At 28.5% G+C, this 25,549-nt stretch overlaps 1 protein-coding gene across 1 annotated transcript in view; it reads left to right on the top strand.

The window, feature by feature from the left end:
* The window catches only part of LOC122271584 (cell adhesion molecule Dscam1), a 445,844-nt gene that overhangs the window by 61,583 nt on the left and 358,712 nt on the right, over positions 1-25,549 (top strand). The window contains exon 2 of the mRNA XM_071184629.2: positions 14,937-15,251. Coding sequence (XP_071040730.2) covers positions 14,937-15,251 — 315 coding nt within the window. The remainder of the gene's footprint in view (positions 1-14,936; positions 15,252-25,549) is intronic.

Below are 25,549 nucleotides of genomic sequence, written 5' to 3'. Positions count from 1 at the left end.
GTTCCTTTCGCTGGTAATATTTCAGGTCACCTTTCATATTTTGCAAGTGGGTCCATAAGTCTTCAGTAGATTTGTCCATAAGATCCGCTGGTGCATAGTGGATATCTCCAAAGTCTTCATCTTGGTCGAAAATGATACCAATATGATCCACTCGAACAATATAAGGCCTTAATTTATTTATGTGGAGTTCCCTTATACTCCCGTTTTCCATTTCGACTTTGGCAGAGTGAGGTCTGGTAAGTTCGATTACAGTAGCTGGTCCTTGCCAAGTACTGAGCAATTTGTGAGATGACGATGGAATTAGCACGAGGACTTTGTCCCCAACATTCAAAGTCTTATCCTTAGACCGTAAGTTGTATCTTGATGTGTATCCGTCTTGAGAGATTTTGGAGTTTTCAGCTGCAATGTCATGAGCTTTTCTTATTTTTCCGATAAGATCATGTAGGTAAGTTTCAATTGAGCGGGATGCAGTGACTGGAACGCTACGTTCGCCTGTCCAGATCTCTTTCAATAAGGATAAAGGTCCCGGTGGCAGTCTTCCATACACCATCTGGAAGGGAGACAAACCAGTGGTGCTATGTGGCACTTCCCTGTAGGCAAACAGAAGATAGGGAAGGTGTAGGTCCCAATTTCTTCCATGTTCCTGGATATTTTTATTCATCATTTCTTTTAAAGTCCTATTCCATCGTTCGACAGCACCCATACTCTCGGGGTGTCCGGGAGTGTAAAATCTGGGACATACGCCAAGTAAGTCTTCAAAAGATCGGGTGAGTTTGGCTGTGAAATTAGTTCCTTGATCGGAACAAATCATTTTCGGAAATCCGGTTTGAGAAAAAATCTTCATCAGGACGTTGCATGTGGTCTTTGCACTTATTTCTCTAACAGGGATGGCTTCTGCCCATCTAGTGCATAAATCAATTGCACATATCACAAACCGATGACCTCTTCTGGATGGTGGTTCTAACGGTCCAATGCAATCAACACTCCATACTTCAAAGGGTGTTTCTGGTCTGACGATAGGTTGGATTGGAATTCTATCTTTATATGTGATTGTTCGCTTCAATTGGCATTCCTTGCAGCTTTCACAGAACTTCTTAACGTCTTGTTTGATAGTAGGCCAGAAGAATGAATATTTAATTCGTTGAGTTGTCTTTTTCTCACCGAGGTGACCAGCAAGAGGAATTTCATGAGCCATTCTCAGAACTTCTGTTCTTTTCTCTAAGGGTAACACAACTTGTTTGATGTTTTCGCCACAAATATTCTCCGAGTGAAGTAGAATTTCGTTTTGAACTGTATAAGCATTTTTGTTCCTTTTCGCCCATTCAAAGCATTTTGCTAGACTCTCATCTTGTTCTTGAAGAGTCTTAAAATCCAATTTAGTGTCATTTTCCATTCTTGCATTCTTAATGTCTTTTTGTGAAATTTGGGTAATGACAGCACAATTTGAAGTATTTTCTTTCAATGGTGATGGTTCGTCGCTAGAGTCTTCCCCCTCTGAAGAGGTATTCCATTGAAGATTACTGTGACAAAGCTCAATATTTTCACACAGTATCTCATAAGCTGAAGAACTTAGTAGCAAATCGGTTACCAGCTTCTTTGAAACAGCACAGGTGATAGGTACACTACCATGAAGTTCGTCATTTATTTTCATTTGGAAGATTTTCAGTGGAGTGACTTCGCTTTCTCCGAAAGCAGAAGATATCTCTATTTTACTTTCTCCTTCACAAGGTATGTCGGCGACTAACTTCTCGCGGACTACCGATATCTGGGCTCCTGTGTCTACAATGCCATTTAGAACCACGTTTCCGCATTTAACTCTGACGAGTTTTAAATCATCTATGTTTCCAGATATATCCACGGATTTTGAGACAGGAATAGAAATCTTGGCAGTTAGCACTTCTGGTTTTTCTTTTTCTAAAGGGAGTGGTGACGATTGGATTAAATTGTTTTGGGCAGTTGTAGGAGTGTTTCTAGGTTGCCGATTTTTAAGGCAAAATCTGGATGTATGGCCTTCTCTTCCACAAGTATAACAAGATAGTTTGGAAAACGACCTCTGTAGTTCATCACTCTTACGGGGTGTATATGTGCTTGATGAGCCCTGTTTGTAGAATGATTTGTTTCTTGAATTTCTTTCTGAAGGTGGAGAACGTGGTCGCCACTTTTCATTAGTTTTGTCTTTTGAGGGAATTCCAGTTGTTTTCCTTGAATCATTACGTACACTGTCATATTCGTCAAGCTTATCCGCTAATTTGGTTGGAGAAACGAAATTTGCCCACTCATCAAGAAGGTGGTCTCTTACTTCATGAGGTACCTTTTTCTTAAGTTGATCAGTGATAATGAGATTTTTTAAACTGGCAAAGTCTTTGATTTCAAGTCCATCAATCCACTCTTCGAAATAATTCGTGATTTCATAACAAAAATCCCTCCACGATTTTTCAGTGCTTTTCTGGTGCATCACAAACTTTTTTCTAAAACTTTCAGGATTCAATTTAAATCTCTTTAATAAGATGGCCTTAATGTATTCGTAGTCTTCAAATTTTTCTTCAGATTCTCTACCAATTAGTTGAATGATTTCAGAAGGCAATAAAGTTAACAAACATGACACCCAGTCTTTAGAATCAATCCCTGTTCTTTTAGCCTGTCTTTCAAATAAAGATAAATAAATCACGATATCATCATCCCTTAACTTGAATTTAGGAATGAGCTTAATTAAGTCAACGTTATGTTGTCCGTTTCCATTGGGCGATGAAGTTTGAGTTAGTTGAGTACGGGATTCAATTTCAAGTTTTTTCAACTCAAATTCCATTTGTTCTCTTTTCTGCTGAGCTTCGATTTCGTCCTTCCTTCGCTGTTCCTCAATTTCTTCCTTCCTTCGCTGTTCCTCAATTTCTTCCTTCCTTCGCTGTTCCTCAATTTCTTCCTTCCTTCGCTGTTCCTCAATTTCTTCCTTCCTTTTCCTCTCTTCCACAATTGAGAAAAACATTTCTCTGGCAAACGCTTCATCATATGTGTCATTTTGTGTTATTTTGTTTTTTAGTGTTATAATTTTCATACTTGGATCCACATCAATTTCTAATTCGGTGGCCAACGTTATCAAATCCTCCTTTTTACCCTTTCCCAAAAATGCCATGGCTTAAATTTAATAATTCTCAATCATAAAAAAAATTAACGGAAAAAATTGACTACTTCCTAATTAATATTCCAATAATTTCTTAAAAGAAAACACATAAATGAACATCGTTCACAAATCTATAGAAAATGTCTATTTGTGACAACCTCAAAACGAAATTAACAACCTCAAAATACTGAGAATACTTTGTAATATTCAGTTATCGATTCGTTATATAATAAACCTTATATAACAAACCTTAACACTTATGAACATTTTAAATCAATACTTTGTTTACACTAGATATAATATATACTTTCCTACAAGTTCACAAATTCAAAACATAAAAATTATTTTAACCAAAATAATTATTCTTAGAACAAAAATCAAATTCTACGTGAGAATGAAAACTTTAACTGAATATTTTAAATCATTAAATGCGATAAGAAATTTATAAATAACTTTCGTATAAAGTTCTCTTTAAAATGTACGAAAACAAAATATATCATATGTATAAAAAAAATTCAACAATGATACAATTCAATATCAAAATAATCAAATAGAATAAAACAAACTCAGTTTTGTATTTTTTTCTTATTAAAAGACACTTGCCTCTTCTTTCAGAAATAAAAAAAAAAACATTTTATACAAAAATAAAAGAACCAAAACAATCGTTTTAGAATGAGACTTCCAAGGTTGGTTGACGCCAAATTATATTCCGTTATTCGATACAACCTATGCTTTTTTTTGTAATAGATCAATAATAGATCATTCAGCATTCTTTATTTTTCGAAATACGATTGCAACATTATATTTTATGCTGCTTCCAATAATTCCCCAAACAGAATTTAAAAACAACAATAAATTCAATTTTATCAAACAAAATTTTCAATTTCGATACCACGCTATATGTTATGCACTGGCGTGCTTCCAACAATTTCCAAAACAGAATTTAAAAAACCACAATAAATTCAATATAATGAAATAAAATTTTCAATTATTTGGGACGAAAATCAAAACAACAAGAACAACCAAATTCTTTTTAGAAATATGCTATCTGCGTACTCTGGCGAGTAAGAGAATTCACTTTAGAACACTGGCGTGTTCGTACTCTGACGAGTAAACTAAATTAATGTTCCATGTCGGAACACAAACATTTAATTTCCATTTTGTATAATTTTCACCCAAATAATTATAATTACTTATTTATGGGAGCATACATTTACAAATATAAAGTGAGCTCTCACCTGGTTTTTGGTTCTGCATCATCTTCGGCGGCTGCGCCAGTAATATTTCGCAGGTTCTTTTTCAGATTTTTCAATGTGAAATGATTTCACCATAAACCTTTCTTGGCATAAACGATTTTATTTAGATGCATACTTATGCCACGGCACAAACATGAAGTATATAGAAAATAATAGTAATTAATCACATAATCGATGAAACTTCGCGCTCCATCATAGAACATTCCAGTCTTCTCTCACCAAGCTAGAGAACCCCCCCAGCTTCTTTTTTTTTCTTAAGTTTTTTCGTATCTCGCAGCGCCATCTATTGTCGACGATTCTTACACATACGAAACAGAAACAAATGAATCGTTTAAATATTGTATATTTTGGATTTTATTAGCCAGAATTAATTTAAACAAAGAGATAATGAGAAATAAAATACTTTAATTTTTACTCCTAGAACATTAAAATTATCTTTAAAATTAGACCAAAAGTGCTAAGAGAAAAATTGTAGGGTTAAAACTTGAAAAATAGCTGTTCATGAATACTTTTTGCTGCTATTTTTTTCACTTCAGAATAGATGTTTTAGCGCAATATTAAATATAACTGATTATATTTCCATTTCAGTTGTATTTTACAAGAAAAATATCTACTCCGCATTTTTTAACACACACACATATATATATTTATATATATATATATATATATATAATAAGAGTTAATTATATAATTTATATACACTAAGCATTCTTTATGTATCGTTAATACATAAATATTTTGCTTTTTTCAGTACCAGACATTAATAGTAATTTTACCAGAATTTTTTCTGTGTGTTCGATCCAAAAAGATCAAGTACAGAGTTGTGTGCTGAAGTTATGTTCTTATTATAATGTTCTTTAATATTTAAAAAGATAAGTGAAGGTAAAAAAAAAAATTATTAACAGTAACGAATTATAACGTAAAGAGGAATAGTAACGAATAGTAACAAATAATAATAATAATAATAATAAATATTATTATTAATAATAATAATTATTATAAATATTTATAATAATAAGTATTGTTAATAATAATAACAATAAGCAGTAATGAGATATCTACGTTACCTAGGTGGACATTTGCATGCATTGGTAATTAGCATGGTATGCATGTATTTAGAATAAATGACCTATGTCTCATCGGCGAAAAGTGGCCTACCAATTCTATTTTAGTGCACCGCTGAACTTTTTGGTTTAAAATAAGAACCTGACAGTAGAAGGGCAACTATTTTAGAATATACACAATGGTGCAAAATATGCAATGAAAACATGTAAAAAATGGCTGATGTAAGAGCATATAAAACTAATATAATATGACCCTGAACATACTAAATCGGTAAACGAACGCAGAATTAAAAACAAAAATATTTTTTACTTGTCAGTATTTGGAGGATATTTTGAGAGTTGACTATTACGAATATTTTACATGTAAATTGATGGTTTTATATATAAATATTTTTTTTTCAGAATTGTTTAGTATCTTATGACAATCATATTTTGTCTCTTTCCGACAGTAACAAGCGTAAATGGTATAAAGCCAATTTACAATTACTGATGCTATGTCAATTTATCTTATAAAATGTTAGAACAAGTTAGAAATTATTAACTAGAAAATCAAATCCGAAATAAATTGTTATTTCTCTCATTCCAATTAATTTATCTAGTTGTATTATATTATCAAAAAGAAAGTAAAAATGCGGCCCTTCTGATTTACAAAATTTATTGAAGAGATAAAAAGGCGAAGTTAACAAATTTAAAAGTTAAGAATTGTAACAAATAACTGAAAAAACTTTATTGAAACAATAATGTAAATTTCTTAACTATATATTATTATCCAAACGAAACCAAAAGTGTGGTCCATGTGATTTACCGAATCCATTGCTTTGGTAAAAGATTGAAGTTTACAACATTAAAAACTAACTGTTTTATACTTTATTTTATAACCGTCGTTGAACAGTTGACCACATTTAGAGTCTACGACTACCAAAGTTCAACTCCGTAACTTTTAGTTTTGAATCCAATTCAGAAGACAAGAAAACTTCTGGATCAAATATTGAGAGAAATTTGGTTTCGTAGAGGACTTTTTGATGGGATTAACGATCATTTGGATTACATGGAGACGAAAACCATGAAAACCTACCACGGTTAGCTTGACGGTAACCCTTGAGCTAACGATGCCTCACAATTAACAACTTTATTTTATTTTTTAACCGTCGTTGAACAGCCAACCCAATTTCGTGTTTACGACCGCAACAAAAAAAATGGGAAAAGTAAATTGAACAATTTAATATATTCTGTAGCTTTAATATATTGCCTAAACGAAAACAAAAGTCCACCAGTGTGATTTAGCGAATTTATTGACGTTTTAAATGGTTGAAGTTACCAATATTAAAAATTAACAATCGTAACAAACAATTAAGAAAACTAAAGTGAAACATTATTGAAATTAAGTTTTTTATATAGTGTGGTTTTAAAAGAACCAGTGGCGTACGGAAGGGAGGGGTTTAGGGGTTTGAACACCCCCCTTGAGCTCAGACGAAATGGCAAAAATAAACATTTTAGTAGAAATAATGCGGGTATTATTTTTTAAGACTATATATTTTTATTTGCTTTAAGCCTACCTTTTTATCTCACGGTATTTCTCAAATACTGAAAAAAACATTTACTATAATAGGGTTGTACTTTTGAAACTAAATTCACGTGATACTGTTATGGACTGGTTCCTTTCTGTTCTGCCAGTCGCGATAGTTTTCGAGACTGGCTGTCATTCGCGAGGTCTTAACGCGATGATTCTGGAATCTTAGACGTTCTGTCGTCTTTGAGACAATTCGAGAATTTTGGAGATGTGGTGAAAAATTATATAAAAGGGGGACGGAGTACAATGTAAGTTTTTCTGTTGTACAGAAATGTGATACTTCCGTTGAAGAAAACGTTTCTAGCATAACAAAATCTGATGAATGTGAAAGTGGCCCTCAAAGTGTTACTTCCCACCCTTTGGACTTTTTTCAGAAGATATTACATGCGAGAAGATATTACATTATGTTCCTAAACTTAAAAAATCAAATAAAAATTTAACTAAACAATGTTGACGAAAAAAAAAAGTCAAAACTGTCTAGCTGTCTAAATTAGGGAAATAATAGTGCTTTATTACATACTCGAATTTCTTTTAGTAGCTTCAGAAAATTATGAACACCCCCCTTGAAAAAATTCTGCGCACGCCACTGAAAAGATCTTTAAAGATTATGCTTTTCAGGAATTTAAATTTCGTAAAAAAATTAAATAACTGTTACCTTTATTAAAACTGTACGTCTCATTTTAATTTAATATTTTTTTCTGCTTTTATTTGTCACAACGAATAATTTAGTAACTTTATTCCATGCACGCAAACTATATTGGTTTATTTTATGTCTCAAAAACGTTTGCCTTTTTTTTTTCTCCAGGAAATACCATAATTAAACTTTATACCTTTCTTACTTTCGTAGAAATATAAAATGGGATTGAATGTTCCTAATTTTTTGCAATACTACTTTACGACTTCCTTTTACGATCTCTTATATTGATCAGAGAATTATTAAATTTTTCTTTTATATCAAAGTTTACATCTCCTTCTTAATCTCTATAGATTACAAAAGTCTTTTCCCAAGTCTTAAGTTCCAGTAATTAAATTTCAGTTGTATCAAGCAACCCATATTGTAGATGTAATGTGCGCAATAAATAATCTAATAACAAGGTAAACCAATTTCTTTATTTTTATCAAGCCTTCCTCTTAAAGCAGCTATCGCAGATTTAGAATGCTATTGCTCCCAACATGTAATATTGTTTTTCAAAGAAATCCATATGGATGTAACCCATTACAAGAGAAGAATTTTTTCTTCTATAACGTCCTGTATTTTTATTATTGGATATATTATGTATTTAACCAGAAACTTATGTAATTAAATATGCATTAATTACTCATAAGAAGCAGCATGGAAATTGGTTTCACTGAGAATAAGACTGCATTTATTTTATCTGTCATATTACTTATTTGTTTAATAATATCCATGTTTATACAAAATGTAACTAAACATATCGTTCATGGGCTGCAATAGCGGCACAACTAAAAAAATAATGTTTTGAGATAAGCGGGCTTAAAGTTTTCATTGCTAAAGGAAAATGCATAAGAAATGCTTTAGTGTGCTTAAACGAAGATTACCTTCAAGTTGAATTATGAGTTTTGCTAGTATTGCTGCTGAAAAGAATGTGTATTTTCATATTTATACCTGTTCTTAGTCCAGAACGCGTGTTTTTTGAGTCGTGCCTCTATTGCAGCCCATGAGCGATGTAATTAAAAACTGTAAAATTATACGGATTGTTTTACAAACTACATACTTAAAATTATCGTTAGAAACATCATAAAACAGGGGAAGTAATTTTTTAGTAAATATAGATAAATGATAGACAGGTTAGTTCATTTGTTAAGATCCAATAAATCAGTATCAATATTTAAAATAGTCTCTGTTGTATTTGAAGAATAAAAATCAATTGAGAGGGAACATTGAAGGAAAATTTCAATAATTATTTTTCACTTCCCTCTAATTTTATCCAGCTGCTAATTGGATAACACAAATCTTTCAACACAAAATTAACTTCGATAATAATTTGTCTTATTTTGAAAAAATATTCTTTTGTGTTTTTTCTTACCGATAATAATGCTCATAATTTTTCGACTTATATGATATTGTCAGGTGGAGATTTCGATAAATGTTGTAAAACTCGTTGAAATGAACAAAAACCAGAATATAATGTAGGATCACTCGTAAAATAGCCTGCGGTTGTATATACGTCTGCATGTTTGTCAGCAAAATTCGAAAATACTGAATGTTGGGAGCATAAAAGTACTAAGGAGGGTAAATATTTTTTTTTCAAAATCGAAATCTGCTATTGGGGGAAAAGTAGCGTATTAATATCAAATGTTTGTAAAAAAACTTTTATTCAATTAATAACAAGCTTAATTCATCCTTAAAAATTATCTCAATTTATCATAAACATTAGATTTATTTATTTTTTGAAATTTTTTTGCAGCTTGTAGAGAAGATAGTTGCATAACAAAAAATTTGTTTATGAACAAAATCACTATTACATTAAACTATATTTACCACCTTTTCCATGCCTCTAAAATTCACATAATTTGCCGAATTTTGATATATTTACTCATTAAAGCACAGTTTTCATTTAACTTCCATGCAGATTTTTTTCTTTAATAATAATTCAGAAATCAGGTTCGTAACAAGAATACCGTCATCAGTCTGCGAAACAAAAAACCGAAATGGCATTTTACTCCCTACATGCTATCTCGAAATTACATTGAAAACAGTTAAGCAAAGGAGTAAAACAACAAGTGAATATAGATGATTAAAAGTGGAATTGTTGTAAAAACAAATAATAACAATTGAAATACCTCAATTGAATTGCCTAAATAATTCACTGTTATACTTTTGTTTAGCAATTAATATATTTTTAGAAAAAAAATTACAAAATTTTTTATTAAATCAGAGATGCGTAATTTAATTAAAATCTCTTGCATATGCTTATTTTATTGCAAAACATCTTTAATTTACCCTGTTTTCATCATTTAAGTATTCTAATCTCCAATTACTGCATTTTTTTTCTTGGGAAAATTGTGTCATTTGTGCCCATAGAAATTTGTAGAAGTGATTCTTTGTAGGACAATTTAATTTTATTTTATAACCATCAACACAATTTAGGGTTTACAGCTACTATTGTTCAAGTCTGTAGCCTTGAAATTTTGAACCGATCCAGAAGATAAAGAAAACTCCTTTCTCATATATTCTAAGAAAGTTTGCCTTCGCGGAGGAATTTTTGATGCAACTGACCCGCATTTGAGTTACATGGAGAGGAAAACCACGGAAACCTTCCACATTTAGCGTGACTTAAAGGGGACTCTAACCCATGATCCGTATACCACTGAGGATATTTTACGTCAGCACTGTGGTCAATGCGAGCCGGGTGCGCAATTTGACTCGACCAGCTGTCGCTGGGATCGAACCCGGGTGACCTCATTGGGAGGCTAGTGTTGTATCCCCTGAGATACCACGCCTCTTGCAATTCGTTTTTTTTTTAATAAGATCGAAGGAATTAAATATTTCATCAAGCACATTATTAGGCTTTTTCGTGTATACACTGAGTAAAAATTACCACCTAAACTACCAAAAAATTATGAAATTTTCCGTGTTTCGGGCTGCATGGGAACACCAAAAAACTCGGTGATTAAAACCATAATACGCATTTTCAGACAAAAATGAATACTCACTTAGTGCAATGAAATTGAAAAAAAAATATTTTTCTTAAAATTCTTAAAACTTCTTACTGTATATTTTCAATGATTTATATTTTTTAAAAATTCATGACTACAAAATATATAGTCTTTGAGCTGTAATGTCATGAACATAAATAGTAGTTTTAGATATTTTTATTTAATGTTTGAATTTAAAAGGGATTGGATGAAAATAAGTTTTAAAACTTATAGTTTGAAAACACATTTGAGTAAAATAAATTTTGCTGAGACATATTTACTACGTTTACTCACCATATGTTTAAAAACAATTATCGATTTCATGATTTTAAGGAGAAAAAAAACTTTTATTAGTTATCTGATTCCAGCTAACATCTTTTTATTGTTCTCTAAACAAACGATAGTGCAAAACAGCCTTTGTAATTAACTAATTTAATCAAGTAATTTCGAAATTGCTTTGCAAACATAGCATTTCTTTATTGCAAAAAATATTTATGCCGATACTAATTTTCATGCTCCAATTCACTTCTTTGTAAATATTACCAAAAACATTAACTGTTTTACGGTTGTGCTTCTAAAAAAAATATTATTCGTTTATTACAATTTAAGCTACGAATCTAAGTCCTAGTCTTGGTAATCTAATTACCTAATTTAGTTATCAATACGAGAATATAAAAATAGCTAAGGTTTGTTTTAAGAGCAATAATTTATAAGCTAGAGTATTGTATACGCGTGTTGTAAGTACAAAAGATGAATTACGGCACAGTAATAACGCCATTTTTCACTAAAGGGATTAAATTAACCAAAGAATACATTCTTTTGGCGCATTTCCAAACCCATTTTTTTTTCTTAACTCAAGCAGTATATTTTAATGTATTATTTAATTCGTACGTGACAAATATTTCTTAAGAGAAACATGTGGATTAGGATGGAAAGTGACTTTTATAGCAAAGTAAATTATTTTTGCGGTTTCGTTTCTCAAGTAAAAATAAAATGGCTTGAAACATTTTAAATTTGCGCTTTGGCATATAGTAATAATATATTTTATCCATGTTTCTAGAAATAATTGCTTTATGTTTCAAAACAAAGATAATGTTGCTGTAAATTCTCTTAATAAATTTATATGCTTGTTTTCAGTTTTGAAAAGCCTTCTAGAGAGAAACAAAACAGAATATTATTTTAATTTTTTTGGAAGCTGTTATTTTAAATTTAGGTAATTAATAAAAGCTTATGTAAGATTTATAAGCGATTTTAAATGCTAATAAAATTTAAATATTCAAATTCAATAGATAATCCATCCTCTTTTACATAATAACTAATTATAACTTTTACTTGTAATATGTATAAAACACAATTGTTATTCGGAGGCAACAACATTTTATGCTTATTAATTGTGGATTCATACTGTAAAGACATTTTACGTTCAAAATTGTGAACTATTAAATTAGTTGAATTTGTATTTATTTAAAATTTCCGTAATTAAAAGATGCACCAATAGATAACCAATGCTTGTTTACATAATAGTTGATTACATTTTTTGTAAGATGCATTTAATATGCATAAAGCTCAATTGTTAATTTGAGCTATTAAACTTATTTATATTCAATTTTATTCAAAGATTAAAAGAACAAGAGTGAATGTTTATGAAATAGGGACTCATACCAAATTTTAATGCGTTCAATTTATTCAATGTTTTCATATTTATTGAAAATTTCTATTATTAGCATTATTATAAATATTTTAAAATTGTGATTTGGTACATAAATAATAATACATACCATTTATGTTTTCATAACATTTTTTGTTTGAAAACAAGAATAATTTTGCAGTTCTTGCTAAATTTATATAATTGGCTTAAAAAAAGGCTTTTAGAAATGAGACAATAATAAAATATAACAAAATATTACTTTATATCAGAAATTCATTACATAAAAATGAAACTAATAAATTATTCAAAGGCGTAATTAACCAGATTGTGTGTAAGTTTTAAGAGTAGTTTTAGATGTAAACAGAACTCTATTGTTCAGTTTAAGCATAAATAAAATCAAAAGAAAATGTATCTTATTCTTATTTTTTAAATTATGAGTATCGTAAAATATGTAAAATATTTAAATTTGAGCTAATAAATAGCTTTTTATTCAATGCGTATAAAATATAAAGAAAACATTTCTTCGGTTTATTAAGAGAATATTCTTTGCGTATTTTAATATTTAATTCTTTTGATAAAATTAAATAAGGAAAAGGTGATGAAAAAACGCCTTTTTTTCCTTTATTAAAGAAGTATTAAAGAAAAACTTATGTTCTTCCTTTGAACAAATATGCATTAAAGTAAATCTTTTTAAAATCCCTAAGATATTTAATACTTTATGTCCCATTAATAAATAATTTCCGAGGCCTAGATTTTAAAAAATGAAACAATGAAGAATAAGAAAGTTAGAAGTTTTTAATATATATTTTTATTTTAAAATTAGAATTATGTTGTCTTTGTACTGAAATGATAATTTATGTATGTGAAATAATGGATGATGCTAATCCACATAAAAAAATCATGCAATGATAAAAAAAAGGATTTTTAATTTATTTCCCTCTCTACAGTAGAATATTATCAATTCTTGTGAACAAAATTAAATCGAGTATTGTTAGCGCCAGACTCTTAGATTGCAATTTTAGTAAGCACTAGGCGGTTTAGACCCTTGCTCTCTATACACATCAACCTAATTTCCAATGAGCTGCACAATCGGTCATGCCGATAAGCAGACCTAGTGCTTTCTCCAGAGGTGGTATCTACACTTTCAGGACCACCATAATGGGTGAGATACCGTTGGTCATGTTAATTTGGACGTCCAGTTTCTGCCACACTAGATGGCAGCACCAAGACTCTATTTGGATGCTAAAGTGCTATACACATCAACCTACGGAACTGCTTTTTCTGCTTATCAGCATCTCTTCATGCTAGAATAGCAAAGTAGTGGTTTTCATTTTATAAACAACTTGTACGCGTTTTTTTTTCGGTATTATAATTATGAAAACTTTGTTCAAGACACTATATGCATATGCGCATCATTCTTAGTTTAATGTGTAAAAATTAAATTAATGTATTTTACTAAATCGAGCTATCCTAAACCTTTATATGTTATTTATATGCTTTATATACTAATGTTTATGTTATTTATCCAGAACCTTTATGAGATTATCAGATAAGATTATTATTAGATATCACGATATTTCGCATTTTGAATTTAATCTTCAAATTTGTACTTAGAAGGGCTAACATTAGGGGTATTGGAAATATTATTAAAAAGTTTTCATAATTATCAAGTCAAGACAGAATTTCATGAACATAGGTTTCACTCTTTTAAATGAAATGTAGGTAGATTCTCTTAATGAATATGCTAGTTTAATACAGAAATGTTAAACATATGTTTTGAGTAAATTTTTTACTGAGTCTCAATGTTTTATTATTGTAAATATCAACATCTGAAAGTTGATTGAGAGATAATTCTATTTATCTGAAAGATATTTTTATTTACCATGAATATATTTTACTACAGAAATGTTAAACTTATTTTTTGCTGAGTATCAATATTTTATTATTGTATTTATCAACATCCGAAAGTTGATTTAACGATAATTTTATTTATCTGAAAGATATTTTTATTTATCATAAAGATATTTTACTACAGAAATGTTAAGCTTTTGTTTTGAGATCATTTTTTGCTGAGTATCAAAGTTTTATTTCTGTAAACATCAACATCTGAAAGTTGATTGAAAGATAATTTTATTTTACCTGAAAGATAGTTTTATTTATCAGAAAGATATTTTTATTTATTATCATCTTTTTAAACTTTTGAAAAAAATTTAGTTGCAAAATATTCTATATTTTTATTCCTTGTTCATAGTAAAAAAACGAAGATTGAACTTCAGTACAAAGTTTTCATTATTTTTAACAGTTGTGTTTAAAGAAAAACGATGTTTATGTTCTAATTAAGTATTGGTTTAAGAACCTTTTTGCTACCAACGCCGAGTATTATGAACAATATGCTTTTTCTATACCAAAAATCAAGTCACTCATTCAATATATTTTGGTTTTGATTTTGAAAATATGCTTTTTTAATTAATTTTAATTCAAATAATTTATGAATGAGTTACCAAATAATAATTAATGAAATCATGAAGGAAATATTTATAGTTTAAATTATATTTTTACATTAAAAATGTAAGACAATGGCAAAAAGCATATAATTGACGAATTGTTTTACTTTTTACAGATCTCGCTTTCGCTTTTAGAGGTCCATCATTCGTTAAAGAGCCCCCGAACAGGGTTGTTTTTCATAATTCATCTGGAGCTATCATTCCGTGCCTTGCAACTGGACTACCACAGGCATCAGTGTTTTGGACAAAAAGTGATTGGTCAAAATTGGCCAATATTCCTGGATTGAGACATTCACGGCAAGATGGCTCACTCGTATTTCAACCTTTCAGGGCAGAGGAATATAGACAAGATATACATGGGGCTGTATACAGATGTGTTGCATCAAATAGTTTCGGTACAATTGGTTCACCAGAAGTACACGTAAGAGGAGGTAAGTAAATATTATATAAAAGATGCCATTATATGTTTGTTGAATTACTTATACTGTTTAGTATTCAATATAACAGTTTTTATCAATACTTTTCCTGATTTGTCTCTCACTGAAAATCAAAGACTTTTGAAGGACTTTGAAGTACAATAATTACAATTGTACTACAATGTGCAGCGAAGTACAGTCAAACTTTAAAGTACAAGTCATACTATCATCATTTTCATTACAGGATAATTTTAACAATTGGCATCAATAGTTTTTCTGAATTACTTTTCATTGAACATCAAAGATTTTATAATTTTAAAATGACTTAAATGGTGTAATTCTTACCAGAATTGCATGAATTAGAAGTATAATGTTATACTAGGACATTGAGTGGTATTAAGTAAAATTTGCGTTATGATAATTATGCAAGCAAGAAAATAATTCCTTTTAATGAAATAATATTTGTTTGGTTTACTGTTTTCAAAATAATCCTCGTTTAGAATTAAATAAAATGCATAGTGTCAAAAAATGTATGAAACCCGGGGAGAAAAGAAAGCAAATACTGGAGAATTAGAAATTACGAAATTTTGTAGCTTTTAAATTCCGTCTTAGATAATAGGAGTGAAAATAATAGAATTTTGTATTTAAATTAAAAACAAACGAACGAAAAAAACCTAAATTGAAAAGTAATGAAAAAAATTAAGTGAAAAAAAAAACTAAGACATTAAGCATATAATTTTTAAATTTTCAATAAAATTGCTGGATCATGCTTGGAAAGAAAAGCGTGCTTCAGTTGCACAATTAATGAGATTAAAATAGATTTTATAAGTAATTGACACGTTTTTCTATGTTAAAGGTTACTGTTACAACTATTAAAAAAAGTCTAAATGGTACAAATTAAAGATAAGTAAAGGACTTTCTGTGAATCAAATTTTTAAACTTACGAGGCAAAATAAAATTTATTTTCTATGAAACGAAAATTTGCAATTTTTGAATTTCTTCAAACTTAATAAAGAAGAAAAAGTATAATAGGATTTTTAATAGGAAACTCAAAAGTTATGAAAAAAGTGTTTAAATGTAAATAAACTCAATGAGAAATATATTCATTCAATACAATTCGTTAAATACATTATTTAAAAAAAATCAGTGACATTTATTCCACAATATAAATACCTTTCATCATTTTTAAATAATGAAATGTTTGCTAATTTAGAAGTTTTGTTGATTAATCAGTACTTTTTTATCAAAAGAACGATTGTATCGTGAATAATCTCTTAGTCGTCGCTTAAAATAAAATTGATTTAGAATGGAAAACAAATTTAAATATTTTGAATTATAACAGAGGAAAAATTTCAAAATATTTTATATATTTAGATTGAATACGGAATATTTCATTTAGTTTATGCCAGTGATTAAATCCCATCAGAAAGTATTAGCAATATGTTTCGAAGATGATTTGAAATAGTTGGTTTATCTTTGCGCAGTGACTTTGAGCAAAAGGGATGACCAATTTGTGTATTCCCAATGGTTTTTCAAATCACATTCAGTTTTCTTAGGTAAAATCCAAAATCTTTTGTCATCAACGTAAAATGTACAAAGTTACAATAATTTGATAACATTTTAAACATATTTGTATAGGGGGTTCACAAAATAATGGAAGCACTTCCATGTTTATAAATTTTCGATATTTCTTCAGAAATACTTAACGAAAGAATTTATAACGAAATAGTTATAAAATATTAATTATAAAGTGTTTAGAGATTCGAGGGACCTAAAATAAATTACAAACGCAAAATATTGTTTTTGAACACAATTTATAAAAAAGGAGCAATGGATTCATAACATGTGAGAGTTATTTTGGCTATCATATTAAAATAATACACAAAATTTCGTACGAATAGCTTGCACACTTATGGATATATTGACATTTTTATAGAAACTAGTTTTTTTGTCCTGCGTTATTTTGGCTATAACTTTAAAAACAATTAATAAAATTAAAAAAAATTTTAGAGCAATTTTAAATTATTTACAAAATTATTGCCTTGAAAGTTGATAAAAATCCGTTTAAAACTGCTCAAAATATAAGCAATTAAACTAGTTCTTTAAAATTCGCATGCACGGGAAAAAATGTTTTAATTTTCTAGTTAATCGTATTTAACCATTGAGGAAAGAAGTCCAATTTGAATATCTTAAAAATTTAAAGTTTCAAGTAATTTTCAAAGTAGTTTTTGCACTTCTTAAAAGAAAGCTAAAAACTATAAGGGGTTTACTACAAGTATTATTTTGTATCATAAAACAGAATTTAATGACAAATGATACAATATATACCTTACTATAAATGCTCTTACACCAAAATGTGATTAAAGAAAGAAAGAAAACAGGCAAAAAATATACTTTTATATACTGTTATGTACCTCAATAATGCCGCTTTTTTTTAATAAATCTTGTTTAATAGTACAAAAAGAAATTTATGTAAAACATTTTATGATTTTAAGAATTCTTTTAAAAAGTTCAGAAACTATTTCCTAAAATTGCTTGAAAATTTTAAATTTTTTTAGGTAGTCAAATTGAATTTTTTCATTAATTGCCGAATACGATTCACTACAAGATTAATATATTTTTTTTACTTCTTCCCGCTCATACGCAATATAAAAGAACTATTCCAAATAACATTTTAATTAATTTTAGAATTTTCTAAACTTTTGTTTAGTTTTATTGAATATCTTTGGAGTTTCATCAAAAAAAATTCTTTTTTTTTCTAAAAATGTCCATATCTTCATAAATATTTATGTTAGTTTTACGGAAGTCTGTGTAATAATTGCATATAATAACAAAAGTGACTATAATAAAGTACAAATCTATTGATACATTTTTTGTAATTGGGTGTTCAAAAAACATTATTTTCCGTTTGCAATTTTTGGTCCCTTGAAACTCTAAAGGTTTCAAACATCATTGATTTGTATGAGAAATTGCATGATAAAAACATTTCTGAAGATATAAAACATTTCGTTAAGTATTTCCGGAGAAATATGAAGAAAAAAAATGCATCAATATACAAGAGTTTCCATTATTTTGTTCGACCCTTGTTTATCAGTCCTGACCTATTTTCTGTTTTTCTTAATAGTTTTATTCATTTGTTTTCTAAAGAAAAGTAAAATCTTTGTAAGATAGAAAACAGAACTCTGACGTTTTTGATTGTTTTATCAGATGATTTTTTGATCATATGCAGGCATAATTATTATCCTTCAGTAAATGTGACAAAGCTAAATATCAGACAGTTACAACTTTTAATTGGTAGATAAATGTATTGAAATTTTTCAAAAGTTTAATCTAGTACTCAGTTCTGTATTTGCATACAATTCGAAGAATACAAACATTTGCACTTTTTAAAATGTAAAAGAATATTAATTAATTTTCGTGATATCGCGAAAAATTATCTTTGTCGGAAAATATTTAACAAGCGCTTTAGTAACTAATTATTAAATAGGAATTTGAAGGGAAGTTTCGTGGACGAATTTTTAATTGAAACTAGGAAAAGAATTCCGCGGAGAGAAAATATGGTAAAATTACCGTGTTTATGGTAATGACATTTCTGCAAAAACATCATAATTCTGCTTAATAAAACTAAAATATACTGCATTTAAATAATTTGTTCTGTAATTTTTTCGTTCATATGGTTACGGTTAACGGGGAATTCTGTTTTTCAAAAGAATAGTTTTGATTACCATAAACTTAGTAAAAAATACAAAACTGAAAAATTGACGTAACCGAACAAATGGTTTTCATGCCACATGTTCTGAAATATTATGATTGGATCACTAAATGTTGCCCCAATTACCAAATTTCTTCACATATTATAAAACCATACTTTATTTCTTATTTTATCAAAATCATTACCAAAGCAGTTCATTAAAAATTGCTGTGGTGCTTCCATAATGACAGAAACCCGATAAAATGTTCCATATTCAAGTAATTTTTACCATACGTTTTATCTCTCTGTTGGTTTAAACCGTATCAAAAAAGAATCACAGACGTAATATGTGGCACCAAATCTTACAAATGCAATGAAAAATTTTGGAATCTTTCAGATAAATACTTTTTTAAATAAATGTAAGATTTTTTTTAAAAATGACTGCGTAGTGATTGCGGGGTTCGGTGAATGAAGTGAAACTTAAAGGTATCGTAATATTATTAAAATACATTTTCTTAGATAACACGCATTTTTATTTACTTCAAATAAACATATAGTTAAAAATTTTCAAATTGAACTGTTTACTAGATTCATTCTTTTTTTAGCAGAGTAAAATTGCTTTATGAGCTAAACTTTTAAATATTCAAATCGAGTAATAAATACTAACAATTACATAACTAAGTTTTTACTTACAGAAGATAACAAAAAATACATATTTAAATATGTTTTCAAAGTTTATCATGAGTATTATTATTACACCAGCATAAGGACGCTACTTTTTTCAATATTAAGAGACACCTACCGCTGTTCATAGAAATGGTAAAATTTAACAACAATCCAAATTGTGTAGAATAAAAAGCTGAGCTGTATCATCAAAGTAATAAAAAGTCAGTAATTGTTTTACTAATTATCACCTTTGGGAAGTATAAAAAACATAATTGCCACGGAAACAAACGTGTCGCTCAAAAAACGTTTTTTTAATACTAACTTTACACGAAAAACATATTGAACACATCTTCCCTTCAGCATATTTGGATCAACAGAGCTATAAGCCTGCATAACTCCATTGCGTGACATAAGCTATGGGGCGGTTATAGTTTCTTGTAATTAGCGACAACGGGGCGTTGCCCTCTTTCACAACTATTACTCCCTACAGGAAAAGTAATAGAAATAAGTGTTTAGATGCAGGTGCATGCAAAGTCGATACCTTTGAAAAATATCTTTAAAAGAGTCTGTTGGCGATCCTTTTAATGCACTTTAGTCAATTTATACTTTCCAACGTAATACTTTTTTATTATCTTGCAACACGATGATCGATGAGTTACTCATCTTGGTGAGAGATACATAGGAATAAATTAACCTTCCTTTACATCAGTAAATATTTCATGAATGATGCTATCATTTGGCACGAATATTTTACGAGCAGTTTCATTTGATATGGATGTGTAAGGCGATTCAGATTACGACCCTAAATGAGTGTTGTTATACGCAAGTTCATAAAATAAGTATCATATGTCATGCAATATTTGTACTATGTTGCAGCAAAAATTAGACGATACATATGCATAACATTTGCTCCAATGAAAATAAATGCGCCTAAAAATTCAGAATGAAATTACGGTATTAAATACCGATACTTAGGGTGCGTTACCAGTAACATCAATTGGACCGTAAAATATTGTAGCGTATTTGTTTTTAGTAATATTTATTTAATTAGTGTTAATTAGTGATTTTACGGTAATTCGCATTGCAAGAAGTTCGTTATATCAAATTTTTTGTTCCGTAACATGTTCCGATAAAAATAGTTTATATTTGAAAAGGACATGTACTTTTTGTCGTAATTTGATCCTGACATTTTCTTACAGTGTGTCAAGCAAAAATAAAAATAAAAATAAACAGTTGTTGTATATTTATTTCAAACAAATAAAACAAGTATGGTGCTTAACAGAAATAAGCATCAATTTTTTTTAAAATTTAGGAATTTTTTATCTGTATGTATTTTTATAATACTAGACAATCACCTCATCATAAAATGTACATTTTTGACACGCGCTTCGTCACAAAATGTACTCTCTTATATTTTGCGATATTTCTTCTCCAGTTAGCTTAGTTATTTTTTATCTGGCTTCAAAACTCTTTGCACAGAAAGGCGTGATAGTTTAAGAATCAGTTAGTTCACGTGTTTTTTTTTTAAAGTGGTTTCTTTTTCTTCATATCCAGCAAAGGCCTTTTTCAGCTCATACTATTTCTGTATTTTATTATTTTCAGTCAATATTCATCACAAGTCTAATGCTTGTGACGAAATTCATATCCTTCAATAAGAAATAAGACTACCATTTTCTTAATTTGACAAAATGTTCCCGTAAATCATCTCCCGGGAAACGCTTCTGGTTGAAATGAATAAAATTTCATAAATTATGAATATCTATTTTTACAGTGTCTGCGCAAATTGCTAGTTTTATAAAATTTCAGTTTCTTCAAATTTCATTTTATTTTTATTTAAAAGTTTCAATTATTAATGTGTGTATTTAGTCTTTTTAAAATAAATTCAAAAATAAATAGGATAGCTCAATTTCTGTCTTACCAAGCATGAAAAGAATGGATATAATTAAATGAATAAACCGCTTCTATCTCAAATAGTCAAGCATTACTGAAATTTTTATTTACCATTGCTATCATTGCTGATATCATAGAAGCTATCATTGCTGATAGCTTCTATGATGGTATTTAAAGTTATTAGAGCAAATAGTTTAAGTAACGCTGAGTATTAGAAAAAAATTAAAACTTCAGAATGGAGCGAACGAAAAACAAAAGAAAATCATTTAAAATATGAAGAAAAATTCATTTTTTAACCATAAAATTGATAAGTCATTTGCTCACTTGGTTGTAAGCATTTTCAATTTTCTAGTTTTTAAATTCACTTCTCTATATTTTCCACTATTATCAAAACTCAGAAGTATTCTAATGGAAATGTCATATCTTTTTATGGTTTCTATTAACTACATGAAAATAGTTAGGTTATAAATCCATAAAAGAAATTATTTAAAATGAAAAAAAAACTAGAATAAATAAAAATATAACATTAGAACTAGTATGCTTACAACGACGCGAAAACAGCAGTTGGAAGAGATAATTTTCAAACTAAAATTATAATAATTTAAAAATATTTTAAATGTAATTGGAATTTTTAAAAAAACTTTAATTCTTTCAGCTACAGGGAAAGAGATATTATAATTAAAAAAAAAATTAATTTATTCGTTTAATAAATAAATTGCTTCACAAATATATACGCATCTTATCTTTTTTATTAAATTTTAATACATGTAATAGACAAAAGCAGATCTTAACAACAATACCTACCAAAAAGTTTTTTGCATATGTATATAATCTTTTAGTGATTGTCCAAGCCAGGCATCACAAAATTTCATTTTGTAAAAACATGTTTCTCAAGAAATTCAATTCAATTTTTGAGTAAAAAACCTGCATAAGAAAAAAAAAGCTGAGATGCGAAAAGAAGAAAAAAATATTTTCAAAATCTAAAAGAACAACTCTTTGCGTATATCATACATTTGCTTTACAAAAGAATTTAATAAATGAAAACCTGCGAGAATAATATTATTCTTTGTGCCAACATCGCACTCCGTCGTCAGAAAGGAGTTGATACATAGCCCTCTTTCTACGCCAACTCAATATGCTGGTTGCGAATGGCGATACAACTCTCTTGTTTGCAAATTAATTTATCTCCAAAGCTTGGACGTAGCATAATACATTTGTATGAGGCTGAGTTTACCATTTACCAAAGAAAACAAGAATAATTTACATTGGGACTAGATTCTGTGTTCTTTTACTTGTTAATGATATTATTGTGCTGTAGCAACGTGGTCTGCCAACTGAAATCAAAAGAGGATATTCACACACTGGTAGGCTGAATATATAAACATCCTTACAAATATGTTAGATGAATGATAAAGATAATAGGGATTTATAGAATCATTCAATGTTAAATATTTTTACGGGATAGAATAAGAACAATAAAATCTGAACTGTAAAATTAATATTCCTTTATTGATAAAGAAAATATTTGAAAAATTTAGCCTCTGCCAAACCATTTCATTAAAGTTGAAGCCTTATTTAAAAGTTAAACATTATTTTCTAAAGATTTTAAAATGCAACAAATGAAACAGTTATTTTAAAATTAATCTACACTGTTGAATATATTGATTTTGAACGAAGTAGATTTGTTCTATTTGTAAAAGAAGTAAGTAAAATGATTGTTTGAAATAAACAGCTGAGTTGTAACAAGTTTGCAAGATACTATGAATCTAAAACTACCAATATATTGCAAATTACCGAAGAATTGGTCAAAGAAACATACTGAATGAATATGCTTATAATACAGAAGTAGTAGGCAAAAAAAAGCATTTAATGGAAATTCTGTCTTTTTTGCCAGATTTTAAAATAGCAGAATATTCATTAGCAGAATACTAGAATTGAATGACTGAATAGTTTTGTATAACTTTCAATTTTGCTTCACGAATAGTTTCTTAAATGAAATAATCTTCATTGAAATTAATTTAATTTAAAAACATGTCAGAAACTAGAATAATGTCAGTCGCAGAATTAATTTTTATTATTCATTTGTCAGCATGCATTATGGCATTAAAATTCTAATAAAATTAACGCCAGTTTTACAGTTCATCTCAGGAATGCAAGGTAATCTATACTTCTTCCTCTCTTCTTCTTCTTAGGCACTACAACTGGTTACCGGTCATAGCTGTCTCAGTCAGTTTACCCCAATTAGACTTATTTGATGCTATATTTCTCCTATCTCCTTAGTCCTTTAACCAATTCTCTACTCTATCTAACTATTTCTTCCTAGGTCTTCCGCTCTTTTTTACTGCTCTGGTGCTTGGAAGGCTTTTTGAAACAGAATTTTCGCTATATTGAACTACATGTCCTAGCCACCTTATTTGAGAAACCTTGATCACTTTTACTATGTTAGGTTCTTGGTATTTTGATTGTAAAAAAAATCTTAATACTTTTCCCTCGAAAGTCTTCAGATTCCCTTCCTTTGTTTCGTTAATTACCCAGAAATAGCTGCCATATAGAACTATATTGAACACTCTGGCCCTCAAGGTTTTGGGGTTGGACGTAAGGCTAATAAGCCCACACCGTAAAAGACTACTAAAATTTCAGAAAGTAAAAACCAGACGGATCACACCTAGACTTCCTGCGCAGAAATTTTTTTTATCTTTTATTGAGCAATATTTTAAATTTATAATTAAGCACTGCATGTAGGCAAAGAACATGCAGTGCATTAAAATGCACTGCATGTTCTTTATATAGTGAATTATACTTAGATCAACCCTAATTTCCTACCATAACATAAAATATATTAAACCTTTCTCCGTCACTGCACCTTTTTTATGCTGCAACAGTTTTATTGTACTGATTTCTTTCTGAATATCATTAGGTGTAATATTTTCTCTTGTTTAACGCCCACATGAGTCCAAATGCTTTAATCATACATGGTTTGTCTCATCAAGAAGTGTTTTTGCATTTTAGGAACTTCTTAATTCTTCATAAATTAATTTTTTAAAATTTTTATAAAATTAATTTCCTTAAATTTTTATAAAATTAATTTCCTTAAATTTTTATAAAATTAATTTCCTTAAATTTTTATAAATCAAATTTTTTTTAATTTTTATAAAATTAATTTTTTTTAATTTTTATAAAATTAATTTTTTTTAATTTTTATAAAATTAATTTTTTTTAATTTTTATAAAATTAATTTTTTTAAATTTTTATAAAATAAATTTTTTTTAATTTTTTATAATATAAATTTTTTTAAATTTTTATAAAATTAATTTTTTTTCCAATTCTTGACATTTATTAATCATTGTTTTGACTCGCTTACTCTTGAAAATCTGAAATTTAGCAAATATGTTTACAGTAATATGAATTTAATGCAATTTATCATTATATATATTTATTATTTACGGTTAAATTGCTTATTTTAGAATAAATTGGTTTACAAAATAACGGTAAAAAATAAATGGATTGTAGCTATTAGTTCCAAACATTTTAATAGATTTTAAAGGAGCATTCGATAAACCTTAAGTTCTTTTTAAATACAAGTCAATTAAGGAAACAAACTAAAATACTTTTGGGATAAACAAAAAACCTGATGACAAAGTAATTTGAACTAAAAAAGCCTGAATTTCAAAAAAGTCAATTATCCATGATCTTTTGAGAATAAAAATTTCGAAAAAGCTATTTAATTTTTTTACTATGATGATGATATTTTGTCTGATTATTAAAAAAAGGTTAAGCATTTATTTTAAGTAAAAAGATTATTTTAAAGCTCATTAGTTTTATCCATTAAAATGTATTTTTTTAAATTAAAACCGATTTGAAACTCTATAGTTTTAGATTGAAACAAAAACATTTGTTTAAAAAAGTAGTATTCTTGGTATATGGATTTTTATTTTATTGTAAATTAATATTTATGTCGAATAAATTAGAAATTTTGAAAAGTTTACTTTGTTTTTAGTTTGTTTGTTGAAAAAAGAGAATATATTCCTAATTTTGGCCCTTTTAAAAGCAGATTAATAAAAAAATA

The sequence above is a fragment of the Parasteatoda tepidariorum genome, chromosome 10, assembly GCF_982258835.1.
Source record: "Parasteatoda tepidariorum strain Cologne lab strain chromosome 10, Ptep-v5.0, whole genome shotgun sequence".
In the NCBI taxonomy this organism is placed as follows: domain Eukaryota; kingdom Metazoa; phylum Arthropoda; class Arachnida; order Araneae; family Theridiidae; genus Parasteatoda; species Parasteatoda tepidariorum.
This window is presented reverse-complemented; position numbering and strand designations above follow the sequence as displayed.